Raw genomic sequence first — 26,985 nt, 5'->3', positions numbered from 1 at the left:
AGAGACATGTGTTTTTGTTTAATGAATTACTTCTAACTTGTTAACTTGTTCTGTGTAAAACATCTGCGTGTGGTGTGAATCATATGCAGGATCCAGACTGCTCTCCTCCCAGTTATTGCTCAAGACATTTGGACACACGCTGGCTTTCAAAAGATCCTTAAAGGAAATTGCAACATGTGCTGAGGGCTCCAGAAAAAAAGGAAGTCGAAGCAGGAGAGGACACATCTGAGCTAAGATTTGTCTTCTCTTTTTAAAGATGTTTTGACAGGATTTCATGTGACCCTTTAAGGAAGGACTTCAACAACATCAGGCGGGTGAGTTCTCTCTTTAAACTCCATTAACACAGAGGGTGGATTATTGTGTGTGATCAAAAATCCCTGACATTGGCATTTCTGACATTGGCATTTCTGTCCGTGACGTAGCTACAGGACTGCCTACTTCACATCTGAAGAGATCAATACTTCAGCAAATGTCAACAACGCTGGACTTTGTTTGGACAAACAAGAACCTGCTTTAGCAGTTTGCTCACCTTTTTCCCACAATTGCACAATTTGCTCCAAGTCATCTGTAGAAAATTCCACCTTATTGCAGCACTCTCGCCAAATCCTAAAACATGTTCAATAGATTTTCTTCTCCATTAAACATTTGCAAAGCCACTTTTTTCCAATTGATATGCTTTATACAGCACGTCTTTCCTGCTATTTCTTGAAACAACACTGTGTTTTTTGGAGATTTATCAACAACTGTCTGTTGAGTCAGAGGGAAAAAATACAAAGTAGAAGCCTTTAAATACAAGAACAATAAATGAGCATATGTCCCCCTTTAACCCAGGTTTTGGAGCAGGGTTAGGCACATCTAATCTAAAGTAATTGCTCAGAGAAGATATCTAGTGTATAATAAACAACGCTGATTATCATTTGTGAAAGTAAAACGTCTAATACATCCATTAAAGCATCCCTTAAATGGCACATGGGATTGTAGTATTCAGGATTGTTGGAAACGTTATTTCGATCTCTCTGTCTGTACAAACACACAGAAAAATGTACATTAAAGTTGACTTTGACTTTTTGACATTTGTGTAGCTTGTCCCTGATAGACTATTAGCTTTTCAGAATGTCCTTTTGAGCTCCTCTTCATCGATGACAGCAGTCTTTGCTTAAACAACCCATAATCTCTCTTCAGGAGATGTCATTACATGTCTTGTTATTTCCGAGCAGACGTCAAAACTGTAGAATTACTGAATTAACTGTAATTTAAGACGAGGAAAGGCAGAACATTCTTACTTTCTGACTTAATGCTAACACTTTATAGTATTATTGACTCCTGAAAACGTAATTGGCAGATTAATAAATACATCTAAAAAGATCTCCCCAGATACAATACACTTCTTATCTCTTTTCAAAGCAGGCATTTGCCAACTTTTCACAGCTTGTCATTGGTTAATCTACTTATTCTAATAACTACTTATATGTTTAGCATCACAATTCATGATTCATCTGGAAAGGGAACTTTTTCAGGTACTGTCACAAACGAGCTGAGGACCAAAATGCAAAACACGGGGAAACCAGGGATAGTCTGTAACCAGCTTTATTGAAGGCAATAACTGGTAGGAGACGAAAAGGCAGGTAGTAGGCAAAGGGCTGGTCGGGGACAGGCGAGGGTTCCAGGAGAAGGCAAGACGGGAGTCGCAGGTACAGACCGGGTCAGGGAGCAGGCGTGGCAGAATAGTCCGGGTACAGGCAGGGTCAGGAATCAGGCGAGGCAGGCAGGTCAGGGACAGGCAGGGTCGGAACCGGGAGAGCAATCTGGGAAGTAATGCTGGAAAGACTGGCATGCTGCAAAGTACGATCTGGCACTGAGGTGAGAGTGAAGTGGGCCTATATACTACTGGAGCTGATGGGTGTAACAGAGTGAAAGAGAGACAGGGTGTGGCTACCAGGTGACTAAGGAATGTTAATGCAGAAAATAGGTGAGTGAGAAAGCAGACTGTGACAGGTACAGTATACATTCCTTCTAGTCTACGCTATTTCTGGAAATGCCCACACAGTTCAAACTTACATATATTGAAAGCAATGACAATGTCAATGTGCTACAAAATACACCTTCTAGAAGCAAATATATGAGTAAATTCGAAGTTTATTAATGACTGTAAATGTAAGCCTTTGCATAGACGGTGCTGGTTTTTACTAAGCGAGGCTTTCTGTTGTGATTTGATTACCTAAACTTGTCTATCATGCACCAACATTTTTATTATAATATGTGTTCCGAAGTCTTTACCACAAAGAAGTTCAAACCATTAAAAAAAACTTTACGAGAGGGAAAAGAGAACAGAGCCCCTAACGTGAGTGATTTTGGGAAGTGCATCCTAACCTCACGTTTTTTCTGCGGTGAAACTGTGACATCTACTCAGGGATTTGAGAGGCTGGGTAAGACTCACAGCTGAATAAAGCCTGTGTTCTGGGGATGGCTCTCTCCAGGGGGAAGCCCAGGTGTGGCTGTACGCCTCTGCACACCGCACCTCACTGTCAAGTGGTTTTTCAAGAACTGTCCCTCAGTCTGAATAACATTCAAATGGTGGGAAAACTTCTCCCCGGTCGACCATCCTTCAAACTGGCTTTTAATGTGTGATTGTTGTTTTATTGTTCGATTTTAATGTGATTTTTACTTTATTTAATTGTAAAGTAGATATTGTTATAAAGGTTTCTCAGTAAGGCTGTTTTATTTTGAGGTAAGTTGTTTTACTCAGAGGAAGGGGAAGGTTGTGCTGCAAAAAGCAAAGGAAGGTATGCAGAGATTTGACCGAAGCAATGAAAACATTGCGAGTGATCTGGAGGTGGGACAGAGTTGAGTCAGAGCCGTCTGAGCACAAGGGGCACGGGTGAGGTTTCCTCTGAGCGCTGCTGTGTGTAAACGATTCACTCCTTCCTGCGTCTGTGTCACTTTCTGTGAGGTGAGTCAATATAATCTGCTCACTTTTGCTAATCAAGTGTTGTTTAATTTCTAATTTGACTCTTGGCACCGAAAGCATGTAAAATAGATCAGATTCAGTTAGCTTTGAGTAACGCACTGTAAGCATTGCATGTTTAAGAGAAGTGTGAGTAATGCCAACCACAGTGTAAACACACTTCCTTCAACATTACTGTATGTTAGAGGCACCTGCTATATGTAAGCTATTCATAGAGAGTGATATACCTAACCTCAGAGGTGGGAGAAGTACTCAGATCTTGTACTTGAGTAAAAGTAGAAGTACCAGAGTGTAATACTCTGTTACAGTAAAAGTCCTGCATTCAAAATGTTACTGAAGTAAAAGTATTAGCATTGTGCAGATTGAATGACTTTGTATACTGCAGGGTAGCTTGTGAATTTACTCCAGGTGGAACTAAAGTCTGATTTAAGACTTGATTAAATGTACCATCATTCATCCAAGTGGAGTAAAAGTACACCCTTTACCTCTGAATTGTAGTGGAGTAGAAGTACACATATTGTTGCAGTCATACTGTACTCTCGCGCTCTGCTGTTGGGTAAATCCCATTGTCTTTAATGCACCAAATGAGTCTTTCATTTTGATATATCCTCCCACAGGCTGATGAGGTGGCTTCAACGTTAACCCTGCATCAAACTCAGAAATTGAACTAACCTCACAAACTTCCCTTAAAACCCACTTAATGGATGAAATCTGTCATTTATATTTGAGTATTCCCACATTGTTTGGTCCCTAATCATTTCCAGCAGAGTATCATTTAGTGATGTCTCTCGAAATGTCCGGTCACTGATAATACTGCATCTTTCATTTCAGAGATATTTTCTCAGACGTGGTTAAAAATAAACTTCTTTAGAGGCAGGACATGAGGATCAGACACAGTGTTCCTCGGATGGCGAGCATGTTTTATTTCGACAATCCTAAACCGATTTCTTTGTTAGAAAAAGTGGTGGGGACACTTTTCAGATAAAAAAAAAAAACACTAAATGCCCCTGCAAACATTATACATACCGGTACATATGTTTACAATACTTTTTTTTGACAGCTAGTGCAGTAAATATGCTACGCTGCTGCTTTACCATTATCTATTGAATTATTACTAATATTACGCAGGTCCAAACTGCACCACTTGGGTTACTAGAAATACAACTAAAAGTGTGAACAGTCCCTTGAGATTGTAGATCTCTTGTGCAAGTTAACCTTCCTCAAAGTGTACAATTCTGTGCAATTCTGTTCCAGAACATTTTAAACACATTTTCCTAATGCCTTTGGCCATTTCCAAAAGTTGAGGGGACACGTCCTCAGGGTCCCCAGTATAAACGATGCCTATGGTCAATGTACATGACTCTGTATGCAAAATACCATAGATATAGATCAACTTACAAATTAAATTATTTTTGCAAAGGAGCTATGAGCTCTTAGATGAAAAGGAAAGCTTCACTGGTTTGACTCGTCGACTGGGAGGGACTGTCAGTCTTCTGGAAAAAAATGTGCTGCCATGTTTTGAGGTCATCTATTAAACAAATAATCTGGGTTTCAATTCTCCATTATAATTTGGGGTCACATCCTCTTCCTCAATGTGTTTTTTGCTTTCTAAGCACTTTTCCATCACTCTAGTAACATGAGATGTTGCATTCCCGCAGCTCACATGGGCGCAGGTTCCCGAAAAGCATCTGAAAGTAGAGTTGACCTTTGTCGGATGCTACTTTTTAATGTACGTTTGAGGAGTCTGCCACAATTTAGTCGACTGCAATTGAGCCCCAAAACCAAATTCAGTCGAATCCAAAACCAAATTCAGTCGAATTCAGGATGGCCCTGAGGTTGAGGTTGAGACCAAATGTAATCTATGACAGTGTAAACGGAAACATATTCGCATGTGGAGAAGGGTACAAATAAACTCTTGAACATTCAATTGATACTGAGCTCTGGGAATACAGACTTTCTGACTTTTTATAGAAGACAACAACAATTATCACAGGGAAGACTAACCAATAATGATGGAATTATAGTGAGTTGTAACTCCAATATCAGTGTAATTTCAATACTTGCTTCAGCATATTAAATCTGAATGTTTGGTGAGATTTTGTAATAGGAATTCTTTCAGTTTTTCTCAGTTTTTGCTTATAGGAAATGGCTAAAAACGATGTGTAGTTCTGGGGAGTCTGTGTCTAATATAATGTTTTCCTTGCAGGAGTTAAGTGTTGTTCCACTGTTGCACAGTGTGTTTGTTGAACAGCGTGAACTCTGGCTGCGGTGCTTCCTCACGTTTGTCTCGTCAGTAAATAATGACAGGAATCTTCATTTTCATGGTGACTCATAACATGACTCATTTTGGTGCAATAAATCAAATCACTGCTACGGTATCACCGCTTTATTGTGTCGAAGCCAAAGCCATACTCACATTTTATTGGCACTGCACTAAAAACTACGTTGAATTATCTACAGTGAAAGTAATAGCAAAAGTAAAATAAGATTACTAATATACTTGATTGCCAGCATGACACAGGACTGTAAAAGCACTGACTCACTTTGTTTATCGAGCGTTTATCTGTTCTATAAACTTCATGTTGTCCTGACCTTGGACCTGTGATCCCTCTTCAGGCTGTTATTGCTATCGCTGTCCCAGAAACAGATGGACAAAGGTCGCACAGCTGAGCAGATTTGTAATTTGTACGCCAACAAACGTAACCAGCACTTAACCCAATGCAAACAGAAACTAATGGACACTTGTTCCTTTCAGTCAGTGACATCAAACATTACATAAAAGTATTTACATGTAGCCTGGTTCCTGTCATGAAAGCATTCTCTACAACACTGCCTTAAATCTCAGGTCACCTTGTACAATTAATAATAAGTAAGTTACAAACTTGTTGGAGATTATAAGAATGAAAATGTCTCTGTCCGTGACCCCCTACATGGTGAGGATAAACACATTAGTAATAATGTTTACATTAGCCTTTCCTGCCTTCAGAAAACAGAAGATGGGGCCTTGCTTGAAGAAGAAAAGTCCTTTAGTTGTTTTAGGCTTCAAAAGTATCCAGCTGATCTTCCTCCAATTCTCCCACTGTTGTTTTAATATCGCTGCGTCCAATTCAAGAGGCTGGATCCTCAAAAGACTAAAAGCTAACAAATCCAACATGCTTCAAACCATGGTCCTGTTTCAAACACTAAATACTAATGAATTACTAATACTAGTACTAATTCAACATTTAGAAATGGGGAGAAATAACAGGGTTTTTGTGCTTCTAGAACAAAGAGCCAACTCAACTAAGCTATGATTACTTTGTACTGTGAATGCCGTAATTCTGCCATTACCAGACAACACATTGTTTGGCGCCATGAAATCTTCCCAAAGTGCATTGTTTTGGTGTCCGATAAGCCTCTAGAACTGGCTGGCTTTACAAGTTGAAAAGGAGGACTTCAATGAGGGTCTCTGTGAGGATTAGACTTTGTTCTGTATGGAGGTAAAACAGCTTCAACCTGGATCTTAGATTTTCTGAAGACAAACCATTACAGGCCTTCAGAAGATCCGACCTGTTGATTAAACAGTCCTTGATATGATGGCCGTGTGTTCTTACAATAATAGATCTGTTTTGCACGACCTGAATGATTTCGTCTGAGTAGCAATGTCAGTGTTCTTAGCCTGAAGGTTAGAAAAGCAAGCATGGATATAAAAAGGCACAAACATTTTGGCAGGGGCATCCTCTTTCTCTTTCAACAGTTTCCTGCCAGGAAGCATATTTCCATTGGCTGTCTAGCTGTTGTCTGCAGTCGAGTGCAGAGAAGGTTTCAGAGTCATTACTTTAGTCAAAGTAATAATACTACACTGTTAAAATACCAGTACTTCATTTAAAAAGGTACTTAAGTGTTAACTATGACCAGGATAATGTACTTAAAGTGTAAGAAGTAAAAGTACATATTGCAGAAAGAAACAAATTTTTTGTTTTTAAAGTTCTTCATACATTTGTGTGTAAAAATCTGGATTTATAAAGTAACTAAAGCTATAAAATATGTAGTATTATGTAGTAAAAAGTTTCAACCCCTTGAATTGTAGTGGAGTAGAAGTATGAAGTGGCACAGTAAGAAATTACAAGTACCTGAAATGTGTAAATAAGTACAATACTTGAGTAAATGTACTTAGTTACTTTCCACCACGTTACCATTAATATGTGAGGGTTAAGTTAAGATGTGCAAAAATGAAAAGATGCTTATACACTGAAACGTTGACTTTAATTAAATGTATTCTGTCAACAGATTTCACATAACTGTATTAGGTTAGTTGAAAGCAATACTACTTAGTTTACATTTTTAAAAGTCGGTTCAACTTAATATTATTGCTTTCAACTAACCCAATACAGTTATGTGAAAATGTATTTAAAGGTCAACATTTTTTTAATGTACAGTGTTTTTACCAAGTGTGAATGAACTGAGAAAGCATGTGTTATATACTCATCAAACCGTCAGCCCAACAGTGTCTAAATCACTGCTCAACCCACCGCCAACACCTTTAGCCCTCCCTAAACATTTCTCTGCTCAGTCATATCCGTTTTTCTCAGCCTCATCATGTGTGACTCCCACATTCACCACAGCCTGAACCTGCACATCTCTTCCCACGCTCCTCTCTGCCCGGGCTCGTCCCAGAGCACAACTACGCTTCCTAAACGCTCTGAGACTCGAGAACCAGAAACAACATACAGAAGCAGAAGATGAAGTCTGTGCCTCGACAAAAAAATATTTTTACTTGGTATAACCTCCAAGCTTTAAAGGTCACCTATTATGCAAAATCCACGTTTTCACGTCTTTTATACATAAACATGTGTCCCCTCTGTGTAAAGAGATTCTGAAAGTTTCAGGAAAAAAGATTCTCTCTCTTTTTGTCCTGATCCATTTATATAAAAACCTGTCTGAAAATGATCTGATCAGATTTTGGCCACTTTATGATGTCATAATGATGTTTTGGCTTGTGTGCAATCACCAACCAAGAATCAGCACTTTTGAAACAGGGCTGAAACAGAGGGGATTATGGGATGCTATCTGTTTGGTGTTTGGAGCCAAACACTTCAGAGACATGTTTTGTATATATCTGAGACCTATAATATATTGATGACAAACAGTATAATAGGGGACCTTTAACTTATATTTGCCAAATTCCATATCTGTAATCAAAATGTAAGACTTTTGTATCTCCTTATTTTACCCTTTTTTTAGCTTCTTGCTTCTGTATGTTTCTTTGCAAGAATAAATGTTTAAGGACGAAGCAGGGAGTAGACCATCGTAAACCTCAGTTGAGCCCTTGAAAACACCCTATATTGTAAAGATCAGTGAGATATACTTGTAGAGGAAACACGTTTGATTTGGTATTGTGAATGCATGTGGTGAAAAGCGTGGTAAGATTAGATCAGTTTCTATCAGATAAGACTATGAAGCTGAATGAGGTACACCAAGCTCAAACTCAATACTGTTGCACAATATGAAAGGGATTGTTATGAATCTCCTAAAGGTTTCTCAACATGAATCTCTAATCAGACTGTTTTGAACCAGAGGGTGGAAACATGACACATCATCATGCATCCAAATCATCCTGCTTATCTGTGTTCTGGTTGGGTCTGATTAAGGTTAACTGCAGTTGTGGACACCATTCCCTTCGTGATTAAATTAGAATAACTCTTCATCCTTCACCTCAGGGGCTGAGTAGGTTTTCTACAAGTTTTGGAACAGGTTTCAAAGCCAAAACTGGATTGAAAAAATGCGTGAAATTGTGGAAAGGGATGAGAAACTTGGTTGTAAAACTTGGCTTTGATTTGAAGTTTGAGTTCATGAATTAAGATCCAAGGGGAAAGCTACACAAGTTCTGTGGAACAGAGTCAGTCCAAACACATGTTTCCAGCTTTAGTCACGTGCTTTAATTACAGTCCAGGGAGATGACTCGATAGACAATGGTACTGGTCATTTATCAAAACAATCAAAAGTGACAGCGTTGGTCAAGGGAAATAAAAATTACAATGCATTTTTCTCTGGAAAACTAACAATGTAATGTTTTTGTTATATAGATATATCGGCATAGTTCAAGTTCTTGTGACACTCTTTTTATGACCATTTCCTTACTTTTTTAATAGTTGATCAGCATCCTGTCAAGAAATGGATGGTGCCATTTGGTACCAAAGTGTACCAAATCTATGTAGCTTTTTGGTACTGTCCAATTTACCAAATATCAACAACTTTTATGGGAAAATATTTGTTTATATTCATATTTTCATTTATATTATTAAACTTTTTACATTTGTAATGCTATTTTATTTCTGAAATATTTTGGACTGTTTATTTCTTGTGTCTTAATTTCTCTTATGTACATTGCCTTGTATTTTTTATGCTGCTGCAACGCAAACATTTCCCAAATTGGGATAAATAAAGTACCTATCTATCTATCTACCTACCTTCTATCCATCTATCTATCCATCCATCCATCCATCCATCCATCTATCTATCTATCTATCTATCCATCTATTTATCTATCCATCCATCTATCCATCCATCCATCTATCCATCCATCCATCCATCCATCTATCTATCTATCTATCTATCCATCTATTTATCTACCTATCTATCTACCTATCTATCTATCTATCTATCTATCTATCTATTTATCTAATGAACACACCTGAGCTCTAACCTCAGCAGTGTTGTTGCCTTTCTCAGTTTTACAAGTTAGCAACATGAACAAGCTTCTGTAACCACAAATATGCTTTGATCTACACATTGTTTAACCAACTAAAGCACAAATTACAAATGTTGAGACACGCTCTCAGAGAAAGACATACTTGTGGTAAGTCACCATTTAACGTGATGGGTACTGTTAATCCCACTAGAGCCATCTACAAAGGAAGTCATGCCAAAAACTGACTCGACTTGGCACAATAACTATATGGTTACAAGTTGAGACAGGGCACCAGTTTTCTATGAGGGTTCATTCACAGATGTCACGTGAGGCTGAGTAGGAATGCTCGGTTGCGTAAGGCGATTTTCAGGAATGCATGGACTCCTTCCAAAGCGTTACGCAGAGGTTTCCGCACAAATGACTCCTGAAATACTAGAACATTTGTCACAACTGTTTCTACAAGTGAGGTAGAGGGATGGTGAGAGAGAAGAGGGGTTAGAAAATTAAAGATGTTTATTGTCTGTTTATACTTTGTACAATTACGTAAAAATATTTTGCAAAATATAGGAAGCAGTAATAAATGTATACATAGAGTGAAGCAAAAGTTGCTTTAGAGAGGAAGAGAAGAAATATAAGGGGAATTAAAGTTTGGCTTTAAGAAGAAAAAAAAAATTACATTTACATTCCCTCGTGACCGGTCACCAGACAGAAGAGGTCCAGTAAGTTGTTGGCTGTTTGCCAGGATTACAGGCTATTCCTCTAGTAGCACTTTGACTAAGGCTGGTTTTAAACACTCATCTCTAACTGTTGTTTATCTGTTTTCCAGCCATGGGCCGGTGGTCAACCCTAGGAAGCCTTCTGTTTTTCCTCGGGCTATCTGGGATCTGTACAGGTTACGAACAAGGTGAGTCCCACTGTGCTCTCAAATGACTATTTACTAGAGCTCTGAGACTATATAAAACATAACCATGTAATGTGCATATATCTTAAAGGAAATTAGAGTTCATATGTTTTTTGCCAAGTATGACTAACATCCATCTCCAGTATGTAGAGAAGTATTTTGCTGCCCTCTGATGGCCACTGGTGAAACTGCAGTGACTTATTCTGTCAGTTCTCAGCATTTCTAATAGATGTGAAGGTTGCTGGCTATAATCCTGGACAGTCAGGAAACAAAATAATTATAACTTGTAAAATGCAAGACATTAAAGGTGGGGTAGGTCATTTTGAGAAACCGGCTCGAGATACATTTTTTGTTATATTCCATGGAATGCTCTTAACATCCTGATAGCAATGAATATCTTAAGTGCTTTGACAAAAAATCCATAAAAAAATGTCATCTGTGGAAGCCGTGGCGCTGTAAAAAGCACGACCAATCATTTTAGCCGGCCCGGCTAAAATAACTGGATGGCCTACCTGCCTGTCAGCCTTCCATCTGTGCACAAACTTATCTCGTGCCCTCATTGGTCATGTGCACATTCGTGTGTGTTGGAGGAGGGGCTCTGTAAGGAAGTGGCAGATTTTTTCCGGCTGCGTATTTTCAAATTCTAGCGCACTCGAGCTGGTTTCTCCAAAATTCTCCTCATCCTCCTGGACCTCTCTGCAGCGTTTGACACCATCTCTCACAACATCCTCCTCACCCGCCTCTCAGACCTCCTAGGTGTCACTGGCATAGCGCTGTCCTGGTTCACATCCTACCTCCATAACAGGAAACAGTTTGTCTCCATCAGTGGCTCAAACTCACCCCCGGCCCCAGTCCACCACGGTGTACCCCAGGGCTCTGTGCTTGGCCCCCTCCTGTTCACCATTTACATGCTCCCCCTCGGCCAGATCATCAGACATCATGGATTAAATTTCCACTGTTACGCTGATGATACCCAACTGTATCTCAGCACCACTCCATCCTCCCAGCTCCCCCCTCAGTCTCTCATCAACTGCCTGCATGACATCAAAGCATGGATGTCTTCCAACTATCTCAAACTAAACAGCAAGAAAACAGAGCTCATGGTTGTGGCACCCAAGGCCCTGCTCCAGAAGGTTGGTGACTTCATCCTCGAGGTCGACGGCTGCTCCATCTCCCCATCACCTGAAGCCCGCAACCTGGGTGTCATCCTTGACTCCACCCTTTCCTTCCATTCCCACGTCAAATCTGTGACCAAATCGGCCTTTTTCCACCTGAGGAACATTGCCAGACTCCGACCGTCACTCTCGGAGTCGGTTGCCGAAACCCTAGTACATGCATTCGTCACCACCCGCTTGGACTACTGCAATGGTGTCCTGTTCGGGGTTCCCAAAAAAAACCTGGACAGGCTCCAGTATGTTCAAAACTGTGCTGCTAGGGTACTCACACACACAAAGCCGTGGCAGCACATCACTCCCACCCTCATCCACCTACACTGGTTGCCGGTCAAGTCCCGTATATCTTACAAAGTACTCCTCCTCACCTACAAGTCCCTCCATGCCCTTGCCCCCCAGTACCTATCGGACATCCTTCACCCACATGCCCCACCCCGGAACCTGCGGTCCTCAGACTCTGGCCTGCTCACCACCCCCCGCACCAAACTGCGAACCTTCGGGGACAGAGCCTACAGTGTGGCAGCCCCCACCCTCTGGAACGCTCTCCCTGCGGAGATTCGCAACATCCCCACACTCGACGCCTTCAAAAGGGCCCTCAAGTCCCATCTGTTTGCCAAGGCTTTCGGCCCCTAATTGATCTGTTGTTTTGTCTGTCTGACTTTTGTTTTGTTATGTCTGTTTTTGCCCTATTACTGTACAGCGACCTTGGGTCCCTTGAAAGGCGCTATATAAATGCAAGCTATTATTATTATTATTAGTGACTCAGCTGGGATAAGAATCTGACCAACTAACCTTCATTTACAGAAACCTTAACCTGGTCACTGCTACAGACTAAACCTTACTTTTTCAACCTTGTTAGTCCTTAAGTGACTTTAAAGTTAAGCACATTGAGTTGTCTTTTAGTAAATGGGCTATACTTGCCTACTTGCTGAATAAATGATGAATCCTTTCTTCACTGATATTTGTTTTGCAGAGAACTGTACCAACTACATGCTCCAGTTCGAGAGGGTTTACTCGGTTCCCGGGGATGTGGCTATGCTGAACAGCACCCTGGCGTCTTATGACGTCTTCAACATTTCAGCGGTGCCCTACAACATCACCTGGTACGACTCAAAGACGCGCCAAGAAATAAGTAACGAGACCGGACGAACCGTGGTGCGCGGAGAGACTCTGTGGTTTCTGAACACAAAGCTGGACGACGATGGAGAATACGTGAGCGTACTGAGGTACTGTCACATCAGAAGGAATTAATGTCCTTTTGTTTTGTGTGGCTGTCTTTTCTTTTAATGTTTATTTTATTATCTTTTCTTTTTAATGACTGATTTCAAATGCCATTTTCTTAATGTCTTTCATTTTTTTGTAAAGCACTTTGAATTGCCTTGTGTTGAAAGGTGCTATATAAATAAACTTGCCTTGCCTTGCTTTGCCTTCAATGTAGAAAATACTGAAGAAGAAATCAGTAGCATCTACATTTTACAAGCATACATATTTTGAGCATGAGACCTCAACCCGAACATTTAGGATTGAACAGTTCTTGCTTTAAAGACTCCTACTTGCCTTGGAGCCTTGGTGTGTATTTTTGATAAAAATAAGCAGCTGTTTTCTGACGAAGATAAAATATAGTATCATGTTTTTTAAGTAAAATCTGAAACTTGTGTCGCAGCAGGTATGATCCTTATGTTTCAAAATACTTAAACCTGCATTAAGCTCCTGCTCACCCACATTTGCAAAACATTGTGGTGTTTGAATCAACATGTAAACAAGTAACAGACAACCTAAATGTACACTCTAGGAATCAGCAACTGCCTCTTCTAAACATAAACGTTTGACTGGTTTTCTTTAACCCTTTATCGGGCGAGGAACCATATTTGGGTTAGGGCTACCCAAACATGGTGAGCCCCAGAAAATGCTAACTTCATCTTAATTTGTTCACCAGAACTCCCTCTAGGTGCTACAGGCAGAACACCAGGCTGATAGTGGAGCTGCCGGTTCCTGGAAAGTGTGGCAGGCCGAGGAAAGCTTACCAAACGATCACCAAGGGGGTCACCGACTACCTGGGCTGCCCTCTGAAGGAATACATCAGTAAACTGAACAGCTACAACACCACCTACTCCTTGATGTGGTACAAAGTGAGTTATGGGCAAATCTTGCTGGACACTGACATTCATTATCTTGTCAAGGATTCAAATCTGGGGACAACGAGCAGTTTGGCTTAAATGGAGATTGCATACAACACATTTAATTAGAGAAACCGATTGTTGGTGAGTTTTAAATGTCGCAAAATGTCTATATCTGGTAAAAGATACAACATAGGTGTTAATTAAACATTAATACTTTATGCAAATCTTACTTTTACTGTATACACTGCCACTAGATATATTTTGTTGAAAACTTCCTTTAAGTTTGACTAATTTAAGAGTTTTCTTTGTCTATTCTTCAGAATTCATTAGTCAAGAGAGTTTTCTTGACTAATAGAATGAATTCTGGGGGTTGGAGCTTAGACTTTCCAGCTTTCGATTTTAAGGACCACCCTAATGACTATTCACGATGATTAATGATTGATTGACTTTTGATAAATCAAGCATTTAGGAGTTATGTTTTTGAAATTGTAAACCTGAATGCATTCATTAAGTGTTTGTTTTCCAGCCTTTTCCCTGTGTTTTCAGCTGTTTTATTGCCATGTTTCAACCACAACTCCATTTTATTTGTCATTTAACATCAAAACTGGCATCCCGTTCACACTGAACAAACGTAATTGTGAATGTGAATGTGACTGCAGGTTATTAGTTAGCATTGAAAATTGAAATATTGAATATCAAATGTGGTACTTTGTTGAAAAGAATGTACCTGTTAACCATAGGACTGCCTTGAATCATTAAAATACGTTTTTTACATATAGTCTAGGGCTGCTCGATTATGGCAAAAATCATAATCTCGATTATTTGGGTCAATAATTGATATCACGATTATTCAAAACGATTATCCATTTACTTTGAAAACATCCATTTATTGGAGAAAAAAATGTGAACAGTATGTTTTGAACAGTTGATTACCTTGAACTTTAAGTATAATTCAACTGAAAAACCAATTAAAAAAAATCGTTTTATTTCGATTATGTTGTTTTCATAATCGTTGCAAGCCAAAATCGTAATTGCGATTAAAATACGATTAATTGAGCAGCCCTAATATAGTCTCCCTTTTCTTGTCTCATCTAGGGCTGTTCCCCCATTGTGGATGGGAATGACAGCTATAGCTACGAGGATAACGCCAAACTGAAGATTGATAAGGTGGAAACTAAAAACCAACGGTCCTACACTTGCACTCTGACCTTCACTCTCGATGGCACCGTCGGATCTGTTTCAGAGTCGATTAAGGCGTCAGTCAATGGTGAGAACAGACTCAGCACTTGACTGTTCAAGTCAGGTTCTTTATGCAGTTTATCCAGAACACGATTAAATAATAAATCCTACTGTGGCAACCACAAGTTAGCGAGGTTTACAACAGACTGACAAGGGTTGGAAATCATTCCTGTTACCTTAAATCAGGGGTGTCCAAACTACAGCCCGGGGGCTAAATGCGGCCAGCAGACCATTTTGAATCGGCCCTCAGCAAATTCAAAAAGTATAATGGAATATGGCCACAAATGAAACTTGTGCTCGTCTTATATTGTATTTCTTAACTATACATGTACAAATATATATATAAGACCATTCTTCAAATAAATTCAGTCAATTAATGTTGGAAATAATTTCTAACATATCTTAGTTGATAAGAAAAAAGCCCAATTACTTATTTACATAAGAGCCTTGAAGTATAGCCTTATATTTCTCCTTATTATAATCAATCTGAGGCTTCTGTTTTAAGCGATGAGCTGCCAATACTCACAGCATAATTTACCTACATTTGATTGATTTTGCTAACTTATAACTGAACTTATGAGGCAATATACCTCTAGTGAGTGGCCCAGCCCTTCATATATTTTTCTGTAGGTGGCCCTCGGTGAAAAATGTTTGGACACCCCTGCCTTAAATTGATAACAAAGAAAGGCTAATTACTCTTTGGTATTATTGCCTACAGTATTTTTCTGTAAATAGATAACCTAAAGCTCCGTCATGTTGTCTGTCTTTTCAGCAAAGTACTCTTTGACACCACAAGTGCGCCAACCAGCCGGTGGGATAATCAAGTCACCGATAGGTAGGTCCTTTCTTGCTAAGTATTTTGAGAAAGATGGGGTTTTAAAGGTCAAAAATGTGAATTGTTGAAACTGACTGAGGCTGCATTCAGATCAACTTTTGCATTGCACAGCTTTACTTTACAAAAAGTAATTTTGGGTAGATTCATTTGTTAGGGTATTATTTAACTGTTAACCTTACTTTATATCAGAAAATCTAATGATTTGAGTTCTATAATCCTGATTCATTGTATTATTTACAACTAAGGAGCAAAGCTGTGGCGTTAAAATAACTATGACTTTATGAGGATTTCATCTTTTCAATGGCACCTGTAACAAACTATTTTTGGTATAAAAGCTAGCTCAGGAACCTTGGCAGCACAAAACTATTTCACAGATTTTAAATGTAGGGGTTTATGGATACAGAGACATTTTTTGACTTGTTTTATTGTTTATGCCTGTGTTTAGGGTCAACTTTCAGCCAACTGTGCCAGGTGTTTGTGCCTTGTGTCGGGAAGCCTTCGGTTGATGTTTATTGGTCCGTCCAAAGAGATTTAATTATGGAAACAAACGCCTCCAAACGTGTCTACACATCAGAAAAACTGTGAGCATCCTTACCTTTCGTTTTATTTGTTTTGTTTATTTGGCTGCTTTTATGGTACAAGTGAAAACTATGATGAAGTCCACGGTTGTAATGAGACAACTGACTCAGGTCTGATTCAAACATTTTAACTTAGGACAAGTTTGTTCAGAGTTTACAGAAATTGACATAGTACAATATTTACACCTCCTTATTTTTTTTGCAACATTCTGAAAAACAAGACCATGTTGAAATCCCCTGGTGGATAACTAGTGAGCATCGTCAATTGTTCTTATAAAATGTCGTTTTTTACGAGAAACTTAAATTATATTTGATTGAAGGAGATTCTCTTTCAAAACCAGTATGCAAAATAAAGGAGCGTTTTTTGAAGTACATAGGTTGGATACATTTCCATCTGCTATCAAGAATCATGGAATCATATTGGTCAAAACTACTTAAATACTGGTATCCTGAATCCCAATCCCTAACTAGGGATGGGTATCGTTAAGGTTTTAACGGTACTACTACTTTTATCGATACCGCTTATCGGTCCGGTCTTTTAACGGTACTCTTATCGGTTCTTTTGGAGAGAAAAATGAGGTAAACTAACTATATGTTGTATGTCAGGGACGACGGATGGAAATTAGCTCAAAGCTCAAATCTGGCATATTTACACTTGAAGCTAGGGTGACCAGATGTCCCGCTTTGCGCGGGACTGCACAGCATTTTCACGACTTTTGGTGCGTCCCGCAAATTGAGACGATGTCCCGCATATTTCATTTTGATTGGCCAAAACGCTTTTCTGCCATTATGATATGTTTTAAACGGCATTATGTAAGTTGCGCTGACAGGCGACAGAGGTCCACAGTGTACACCCCCCCCCGTTGACAGTTCATGCGTCAACATTACATTTACATGTCCCACATTGTCCCCCACAAATATACTCTCTGTCCCACTTGTGGCTTTCTGTCACCTGGTCACCCTACTTGAAGCATTATTTGTCTAAAGTGTTCATTAATGTGCATTGTCCCTATTCAAATAAACGATTAACTGAAAATTAACAAATTGTGAACAAAACTAACATTGCTTTTTATTTAAATGAAATGCATAATATTTCACATCAACAGAAACAACAACGTTTTAACAAATCATATTAAATAATCTGATGACAGAACTGTGAACAGAATGGCTGAAACTTTAACAAACTAAATAACTCAGTTACCTCTAATCATTAACCCATGTTTAAATCATTGAGTTAGCTCCGTGTGTTGCTGCTAGCATACATAACACCTGACGTGGAAACGTTACTCGTGGATGGGGCTACAGAGCTACTAGAGAGACAGTCGAACCCAGTGCATTTCTCCGTCTGAACGTGGTGCACTTTTGCAAGATGTTTAGACAAATTGCTCGTGTTACCGCCCTGACATGCTAAACTCTTATTGCACTTTAGGCAACGAGCGAGACGGGTAAAGTTTAACCACACCTCGGAGCGCGTTCTCTCCGCCATCTCCTCCGTGTGTGTGTGTGTGTTGCTGCATGTAGCAGCTGCGTGTGTGTAAACTGCCCCGCCCCCTCGCAAGCAGGCGGGGGAGAGAGATCTCTCGTCTGGATTGGAGAGATCGAAAATACTAAAAATGACGCATTTTGCAGTCTTTTTGCGTATTAGAAACGGAGTTGGCTACACTAAAACTGCAATATAATGTTTGTGTAGCAATAATACACATGACATATTTTTTAGATGTCTCCAGTACCGATAAAAAGACCGATAACGTCGGAGCTTAACGGTACCACGGTCTTTAATAATTCAGCCCCGGGGCCCGTTTAATACCGGGGCTCGGTACCCATCCCTATCCCTAACATTGCATAAATCCCTCTATATTAAGATTTCCAACCCCAGAAGAAAAATCTTAATCTTAACTTTATACGGATATATTCCCAGGGAAGTATTAGTTCTTTTTTACATGCAAACTGTTCTGATTGCATGTATACTCCAATTGATTTAACAATGTGTCTTCTACTGACAAAAAATTAACTTTCTCAAATATCAATCTCTAATTAAGCACATTACCATAACATTTTATAATCTTTCTGTGCCCCCCAGGACTAGAAGCCAGACTGTTCCTGTTGAGGGTGTGTGGATGGAGCGTGTGCTGACGATTTCTAAGCTACAGGAGAAGGATTACAACATCAACTACACTTGTCGTGCGTTCAGTGCCAGAGGAAACCCTCTGAGCTACTTTACTCTGCTGCCAACAGGTCAAAACCCAGCGCGTAAAGTTTAAACCTCTGTCGTTTTTGTAATTCTTTGTGGGCTGTCAGGGCATGTGTGTTGACATCTCCTATTGTTTGTTTGAACCAACCAAAAGGTCAAAAAGTAAGACATAATTTAGTTACAAGTTAAATAAAAACAACAAGGTACAATCATGAGACGTACTGCGGACAGCCGGACACGTAAAATGGGACACCTCCCCAATAAGCTATAGTAAGCTTGAGAACAGGGGCCCAGACACTAATAATGTAAAATACTATCATTATATATAATTAGAACAAATGGAATTGAGAGAGTTTTCCAAAACATTACAACCCAAAAACAAATCCCAAACGGCGTTTCGGAAAAAAATGAACTTCTGTCGAAGTCCACAGCCATTCAGCGTATTCAATCTATGACAAGTGTTGCCTTAAAGGTAGGGTAGGTAAGTTTGAGAAACCGGCTCGAGATACACTTTTTGTTATATTCCATGGAATGCTCTTAACATCCCGCAATGAATGAATATCTTAAGTGCTTTGGAGGAGGGGCTCTATAAGGAAGTGGCAGATTTTCTCCGGTTGTGTATTTTCAAATTCTAGCGATCTCGAGCCGGTTTCTCAAACTTACCTACCCTACCTTTAAGTGCGTTTTAAAGACAGACGAAGATAAAGACATTTTTTATAGAGTTACCAATCTCATTCCACACTTGAGGACCTCTGCAGACACAAACACACTAAAGCTGGTAAATGTAGTTTACTGTCAGACTATTGCTACCTTTACATGACCAGCAGTTATTTTAGTTTTTCCTACTGGGTTAGGGTTAGGCTAAAAAATGGCACCAAAAATGCCACCAAAAATGCCACGAGCGCTGCGCTCTAAGTTAAAATTATTTTGAATTTGACTGACCATTAAAAGCGCTGCTCATGAGAAAACAGCTGAATGGAGCCGCAAAGGCAAGCAGGGCAGGTAACTATAGTACGGAAACTAACTAGCTGTTTTCACCACAAAGCTCTGCGCTCTACCTCGTGGTGAGAAAGATGCAAATCTCGAAAATCATGGGAAGGTATAGTTCAGGTTGAATCCCCTAGGCGCCTATATGCTCTCTGTTGTAGGCTATAATACACAGAGAGCATACTGAATGAGAGTATGAGCTACATTATAAACCACACAGAAGAAGAGTCTGCTCTCTGTCCCCAGAGTCAGAACTAAACATGGAGAAGTTCAGTTATTATGCTCCAAATATCTGGAACAAACTCCCAGACACATGCAGGTCCGCTGCAACTCTTACTACTTTTGAATCCAGGCTGAAGACTTTCTTTTTGCCGCTGCTTTTGATTGAACTTTTCATATCTTACACTGCACTGTAACTCGTACTCATGTATTTTATATGTAATCTTGTTTTATGTTTATTTTATTTGCTTTTAAATACCATTTTATAATGTGATCTCTTAATGCCCTTAATGTTTTTTTATTTTTGTAAAACACTTTGAATTGCCTTGTGTTGAAAGGTTCTATATAAATAAACTTCTGATATGTTTGATGTTCATACAGATCCAGACATGAGACTTCCCATTGGAATGATTCTTGGAAATGTGGCGGTTCTCTTTATCGTCTCCGTCATCATCTACTACCTTTTTAAAGTCGACATTGTGCTCTGCTTTCGGAGGATGTTTCCAGTCTTCTATACAAATACAGGTAATATTTACAGGAGATGTGTGTAAGAACTTATGTGTTGTTAGGACTGGTATGATATGATATAAGATATATCTTCAGAGATTTTGGATACCATAATCGTAAGTGTTTCCCTGGCTGTGTTACAAGAAAGTGATTTCATTTTCTAAACTAGACGGACTGTTCTATTATTTGCTTTACTCACTTTTATCCATATTATTGATTATTTATAACAAAAAAATGGTGTGGTCAATGGTCAATTCTACAATATTGACTTAAAAGGTACTTAGTCAAAAAGATTGAATACATATACAGTACATACACAGTATAATGTGTATGGTTATATAGGGATATTAAATAATGTGGGTGTATATATATATATATGGATACAAAGGTTATATATCCACAAGATTAATGATAATTAATAACCTTATTGTGTAAATGTTGTATGAAAGCAACACAAGTTAACCCTATAATCTTAATATCAAGGTATTTGGTCTAAATATATTGTGATATTTGATTTTGCTGAACACATATTGTTCTTTACTGCGGTTCCCAACCTTTTTCAAATCAGGGCCCGCTTAAGAATCTAAAAAAAATGTGCAGCCCACATTCAACCATAAACAATACGGAGGCTAAATAAAGTTCTGATTGGTCAATTCAGAACATGTGACACGTTGTTAATCCAGTAGAACAGACCGCTGTCAAGGACTGTAATGACCGTTGCTAAGGAGGATCAAGAAAGAGAAAGGAAAGGAGGTTCAAATAAAAAAGAATCTTAATAATGAAATGTTTCCACAAATCATAATGTTTTGCAAATTATTTGGCGGCCCACAGGTTGGGAACCGCTGCTGTAGATAAAAAGACATCTCATCTCACAATACCCGTACACTACACACAGCAGTCCATATTGGAAAAACCCACAGTGATGCCTACACATTGCAACACACACAGAGTACACACACATTTCACAGAATCTGGAGCTCTACTCCATACCTGACCGCAACTGTCAACAGTGAGCGAACAAAGGAAACTAACTAACCACAGGCGCTCAGAGTTTCTGATGAAATGTCATCTGCTGCCTGCTTATGAAACAGAGGAAACTTTGTCAAACACTACTGACTGTAGGTACATTTACTCAAGTACTGTACTTAAGTACAATTTTGAGGTACTTGAACCGACAAAACACAACAATCTACCATCAGCGAAACAGGTTACCGGACATCGTCATACTGTCCAATTCTTCTTTTTTACACCTTTTCTTAAACCAAATTATGTTTATGTATGCTTTAAATCATTTGGTAAAGAATATTTTTCAAAAAGCTCAAAGCACATTGATCATCACCTCAAAATCTGCCTTAAATGTAATAATCAAATTATTAATCAAATGTGCATATAGCACGAGATAGCACGGCTGAATCTGACTTTGTTTTGACAGCTTTGTACGAATAAAGCAACTTGTGCAGACTGAACGGCCACAAAAACAACCTTTAATGAGCTCTTCTTCTTTGTTCCTGAGTCAGATTCGGATGGGAAGCTGTATGACGCATATGTGGCGTACTCTCAGCCCAACACAGAGGGATTCAGCAATGAAGTGGAGGCGTTTGTCCTTCACACACTACCCGAAGTGTTGGAAAAGGCCTGCGGCTACAAACTCTTCATAGCAGGCCGTGACTGCATGCCCGGGATGGGTGAGTCCCCTTCATGGCAGAAGCAGCATTGTAGTATTTCTTACCTTATGGCAGGGTTTTAGCGCGGTTGAGGTTCCAAGCGAGCTGAAAATATGCTAAGGTAGTGACGTAAAACACTGCCAACCGCTGATTGGTCAGAGAGAATCGTCACAATGCTTGCGCAAGTTAGTCCCCAAGCGTCGCATAAGCACCATTTTTAAAACAGACGAGCTACAGTCAGCAAATATTTCAAATTTCTAGATACAGATAATATTTAGATCCAGGGGTAAAAAGCATCTGTTTTTTGAAAATTCCAAATTCTTCAAAGTTATAAGGAAAGGTTGGTGCAGAGGACCTTTTCTTATTACTAAAAATAGTATACTCTTAGTCACAACCATGTAAATTTACAAAAGCATTTGTTATGTTATTTATGATAGTTATTAATCATGTTCTTAATCATAGCATTGTTGGTTGAACCTAGTGTTGGTTTAGGGCCCTTTTTTATTCCACAGATACAGACAACTGCCTTTTGTTTGGTAACATTAATTTAAGTTTACAGACACATTTTTTAAATATTTAAAATATCAGATATCCGATAAACATAAGAGAGAATATTAAAGGTAGGGTAGGTAAGTTTGAGAAACCGGCTCGAGATCGCTAGAATTTGAAAATACACAACCGGAGAAAATCTGCCACTTCCTTATAGAGCCCCTCCTCCAACACACACGAACGCGCACATGACCAATGAGGGCACGAGATAAGTTTGTGCCCCGATGGAATGCTGACAGGCAGGTAGGCCATCCAGTTATTTTAGCCGGGCCGGCTAAAATGATTGGTCGTACTTTTTACAGTACTACAGCTTCCACAGATGACATTTTTTAATGGATTTTTTGTCAAAGCACTTAAGATATTCATTGCTATCGGGATGTTAAGAGCATTCCATGGAATATAACAAAAAGTGTATCTCGAGCCGGTTTCTCAAACTTACCCTACCTTTAAGAAGTAACATTTGGATCAATCACAAGAAGGCTAAGTGATTATAGGTTAGTCCGATACACATGCTTTTATATAAAAAAAGGTTAGTTTCTGCTTAGTTAGCCTGCTTATCATCTCTCAGATCTATCTTGTACTACCACAGGTCAGGTTATGAGTTTTATGAGTAGCTACGTTGGGGATCATTATCTATTAAACTCTTTTGTTTAAACTAATATCACTGTATTTTCCTCCCTGCAGCCATAGTGGACTCGGTGGAAGAGAACATTCAAGCCAGCCGCCGCCTCCTCCTGCTCTACACCGCCTCCACTTTCATGAGAAAAAGACTCACAAGCAGTATCAGTAGCAACAACAACAACATCACGAAGAGCAGTGATAGCAGGGATAGCACCGAAAACAGCGAAAGCAAGAAGGAAAGTGACCACAGCAGCAACATGAGTTTCGATGGCGGTGAAGAAAACTATCCAGACTCAAGACAGCAGCTGGAGCGTCTGGCAGCGATGCACAGGTCTCTGCTGGAGGGATCTCTCAAGGTAAGGAAGCAGACTTTTAATCTTTGTGTAGGGAGATTCAGGGTGATTGGGCAGAGATGGCAAAAGTACACACATCCTTTACTCAAGTAGAAGTATGCATACTCATGTTTAAAAAATACTCTGGTAAAAGTAGAAGTACTGACTAAACTTCTTTACACAAGTAAAAGTAAGTATGGGCTTCGAAATATACTTAAGTAAAAAGTACCCATAACTACCAGCTGTTTTAAAGAGTAACTGACCCCCCTATATATTTTCTTTCCTCAGTAATGTAATAAAAAAAATTGAAAACTAAGTCATTGACACAAAATGATGTTATTAATACAAAAAACAATAATTGTATTTTATGTTTTTTTGTGCGCTATGACTTTATACTAAACTGAAGAATTTTAAATCTTGAACACTGTCTTTGTTCAATAACTGGCCCCAGCACGGCCCCCCCAGTAAAGTTGGTCTAGAACCACCATTGCGCCATTTCAGAAATGTTTAGCTGTTGGCCACATGCTCAAAAAAGCCCTCTGATTTATAATTCCTGCACTGCCTTACAGGTGATTCTGGTGGAGCTGGAAGAGATCACCCCTGCTCAGCTGGCTCTCTTCCCAGAGTCGGTGCGTCACCTGAGGAAGAAGCAGGGCGCCGTGTGTTGGTGGAAGAACCAGAGCAGGGCGCGAAGATGGAGGACATGTATGAGGACGAAAGAGGACGAGGAGAAAGGTGGACAGTTATCGCAATCCCTCTCCCCTTCCTCCAGGTTTTGGAAGGAGATGAGGTACCATATGCCGGTAAAGGGCAAGAGGGCGATGTGCCCCGAGAAAGCGACCCTGCTGAACGTGTGATGAGGTCATGAGAGTATCTCGATTCCAATGTAAATGTGTATTGATCCTCTCACAGAGAGACAATTAAGAAATGCTGTGTTGTCACAACAAGCTGAGGATACATGCTGAGAACCAAAAGGTACTCTTTAGCAGTGCTCGACTCCAACTTTTGGTACCCAGTATTTTTCTGCTACAGATAAAATACTCTTAGTAATTGGCAAACAAAAAGGAACGTCTGCGATTCGCCGACGATATACCTTAATGCCACGCTAAGGGACGATTATTTCGGCCCGGTCTGTGGTCTGCAGTGTTTTAACGTCACCTTCTAGTATCGGCTCATCACGCTAGGAAGGTGGTGCGAATATAACGCTGCGTTCCCTTTCCATTGGAAGTTGGAGGTCGGGACTGGGAGTGACGTCACATCTGAGTCGACTGCGTTCCAGTCGCACATGTCGGAAAAGATGGACGGAAAGTTGTTTGCCTTGATGTAACTACTCTTTTTTGTTGTATTTTGTCAACACAAACATCGTAGCAGCATATTCACAGATAGAAGATGAGCAGTACCAAATGTACAGTTGATTTAATGTGACACAAATAATACAGAAGAGCTAAAAATATTATTTATCAAAGAGGATCTCAGGTATATTGAGGTATCTCCGAGTTTCCAAGGTAGGAAGTCCAACCTCAGGGGGCGTTTCAGTGGAAATTTCTGACTGTGAACACGGATACTCCCACTTCCCAGTACAACTTGAACGCACCATAAGTACCTGGTACTCTCCGCAACTTTTCCAAATGGAAGACCAAACAATAGCAAGTTGTGTTTAGTAGCAGTGGGAACACGGCATTACTGCAACTATCACCAGAGTAACTTATAACAAAAGTTGTATTGAGTAAAAATTCCTCAAGCGCATCATTTGCCTTGAAGATTGTCAGTGTCGGAGTTCACCAGCATCTGTAAATGTACTTGAATAATGTGGTTCAAAGGACTGATATATCGAAATGATCTTGTTTCACTGTAAAATGTACAGATGTATGAGGACAAATGTAAATATGTAAAAAGAAACAAAAAACAAACATTGATTTATTTATAAAAAAGTTACATTTGATGCAGTAATGTTAAACTGTTCGAAGCAGAATGCAAAGCATATAGGAGCTTGACTGTGTTGTCAATAAATGGACATTTTGTAAAGAGAACGTATGTGGAAGGCTTCTTACATGTTGACGTTGTTTGTGTGATCCACATGTTCAAGCCCACAGCTACTTATTTCAGGTGTTGGGTGATAACTTTACATGAGGTTTTATTCAGCGCTGTTGAGCAGTTGTCCCTATCATGTAAAAAAACAAGATGGTGACAGCCAAAATGCCAAAGTCAAGGCTTCAAAACTGCAGTCCATAAATCCATTAGGTGAACTGACGGTGAACATGTCCACTTATTATATACAGTGTAGGATTGTCATACATAGTTGTTAGCTTCACTAAAAGCTGGTCCTGCCTTTAAAGATACCCAGTGTTTCCCCTATACAAATAGCGGCGGCGCAGCTGCTAGGGGGCGCCAGCCAGGTACCAAAAAAAAAACTTTTATTAAAATAATAATAAGTAGGGATGTCCCGATCACCTTTTTTTGCTCCCGATCCGATTCCGATCATTTGATTTTGACAATCTGCCGATACCGATTTTTCCCGATCCGATCTTTATGCAATGTATTAAGAGAAAAAAAAGGTAACAGATAACGGCTGGTCATCCAACGCGATGAATTCAGCTATCTTGGCTGTTATTTTTTTGGCCTTTTCACTGTTCTGGGGCAGCTTCTCTTTCCTTTTAAAAGTCTCTGAAAGTGTTGGTTGTTTCAGTGCCGTTACCTGAGTGGCCGCTGTGTACTCGTCGTGTTGTTGTTGGTGTTTGTTTCTCAGGTGGCGTATTAGATTGGTCGTGTTGAACGTAGCTCTGTTCTTTCCACCACGGGGAACCTCCGCCTTGCAAACATTGCATCTGGCTGTTACACTGCCTTCGCTTTCAATTTTATAATACTTCCAAACTCCTGACATTTTCTCTGTCCCGACTCCCGAGTCACCAGCTGAACGTAGCCTCTTGTTAGCTTACTGCTACTATTAGACACTGCGCCCTGCCCACTCTGTTGCCAGATTTGAGAGAAATAAGCAACCAGGTCTATGAAAACAAGCCCAAAAGAAGCAACACATACATGATGTTGTGTAATTTTAAACCAAAACTAAGGCCTCAGGATGACTTTAAGACGTGAACATGGTCATTTTTGTTTTGTAACATTAAATCAAATAAAAATATTTTATAAAAAAAAAAAAAAAAAAAAAAAAATATTCCCGATCCCCGATTTTTTTCTCCCGATTCCGATCTTTTGAAAATCACGTGATCGGCTCCGATCCCCGATCACGTGATCGGATCGGGACATCTCTAATAATAAGTGGCGACCCTTTTTGATTTTTGATTGTTTGTTATGTGGATTTGTAGTATTTGTGTTACTGTATGTTCAATAAAGGTGTATTTTGCTAAATCTTGAGACATTGCCACTGTATGTACTAGGCCTCAAGAGCCTTTCTTGTGCTGGCAGACACATAGAAACATA

At 39.6% G+C, this 26,985-nt stretch overlaps 1 protein-coding gene across 2 annotated transcripts; it reads left to right on the top strand.

The window, feature by feature from the left end:
- Positions 1-200: 200 nt before the first annotated feature.
- LOC117495399 (interleukin-1 receptor type 1-like) lies at positions 201-24,599 on the top strand. Of its 2 annotated transcripts, none has more exons than XM_034146620.1 (12): positions 201-314; positions 10,462-10,539; positions 12,682-12,934; positions 13,645-13,837; positions 14,924-15,095; positions 15,840-15,902; positions 16,348-16,483; positions 18,561-18,715; positions 20,259-20,402; positions 21,902-22,069; positions 23,282-23,574; positions 24,120-24,599. In XM_034146620.1, the coding sequence occupies exons 2-12, from the start codon at positions 10,464-10,466 to the stop codon at positions 24,405-24,407; spliced, it is 1,941 nt and encodes a 646-aa protein (XP_034002511.1). In that variant the 5' UTR covers positions 201-314; positions 10,462-10,463; the 3' UTR covers positions 24,408-24,599. The 2 variants fall into 2 exon arrangements, with proteins under 2 accessions (XP_034002511.1, XP_034002512.1); XM_034146621.1 differs by lacking the exon at positions 201-314 and adding an exon at positions 2,859-2,950.
- The last annotated feature ends 2,386 nt before the right edge of the window (positions 24,600-26,985 follow it).

Source organism: Trematomus bernacchii, unplaced genomic scaffold, assembly GCF_902827165.1.
Source record: "Trematomus bernacchii unplaced genomic scaffold, fTreBer1.1, whole genome shotgun sequence".
Classification (NCBI taxonomy): domain Eukaryota; kingdom Metazoa; phylum Chordata; class Actinopteri; order Perciformes; family Nototheniidae; genus Trematomus; species Trematomus bernacchii.
Note: the sequence above shows the minus strand (reverse complement) of the source record. Positions and strands in the feature narration are given on the sequence as shown.

Coding starts and splice junctions, on each gene's coding strand:
- LOC117495399 (XM_034146620.1), top strand. CDS start 10,464: ATGGGCCGGTGGTCAACCCTAGGAAGCCTTCTGTTTTTCCTCGGGCTA. Junction 10,540..12,681: donor CTGTACAGGTTACGAACAAG/GTGAGTCCCACT, acceptor TTTGTTTTGCAG/AGAACTGTACCAACTACATG. Junction 20,403..21,901: donor AGTCTTCTATACAAATACAG/GTAATATTTACA, acceptor TTCCTGAGTCAG/ATTCGGATGGGAAGCTGTAT.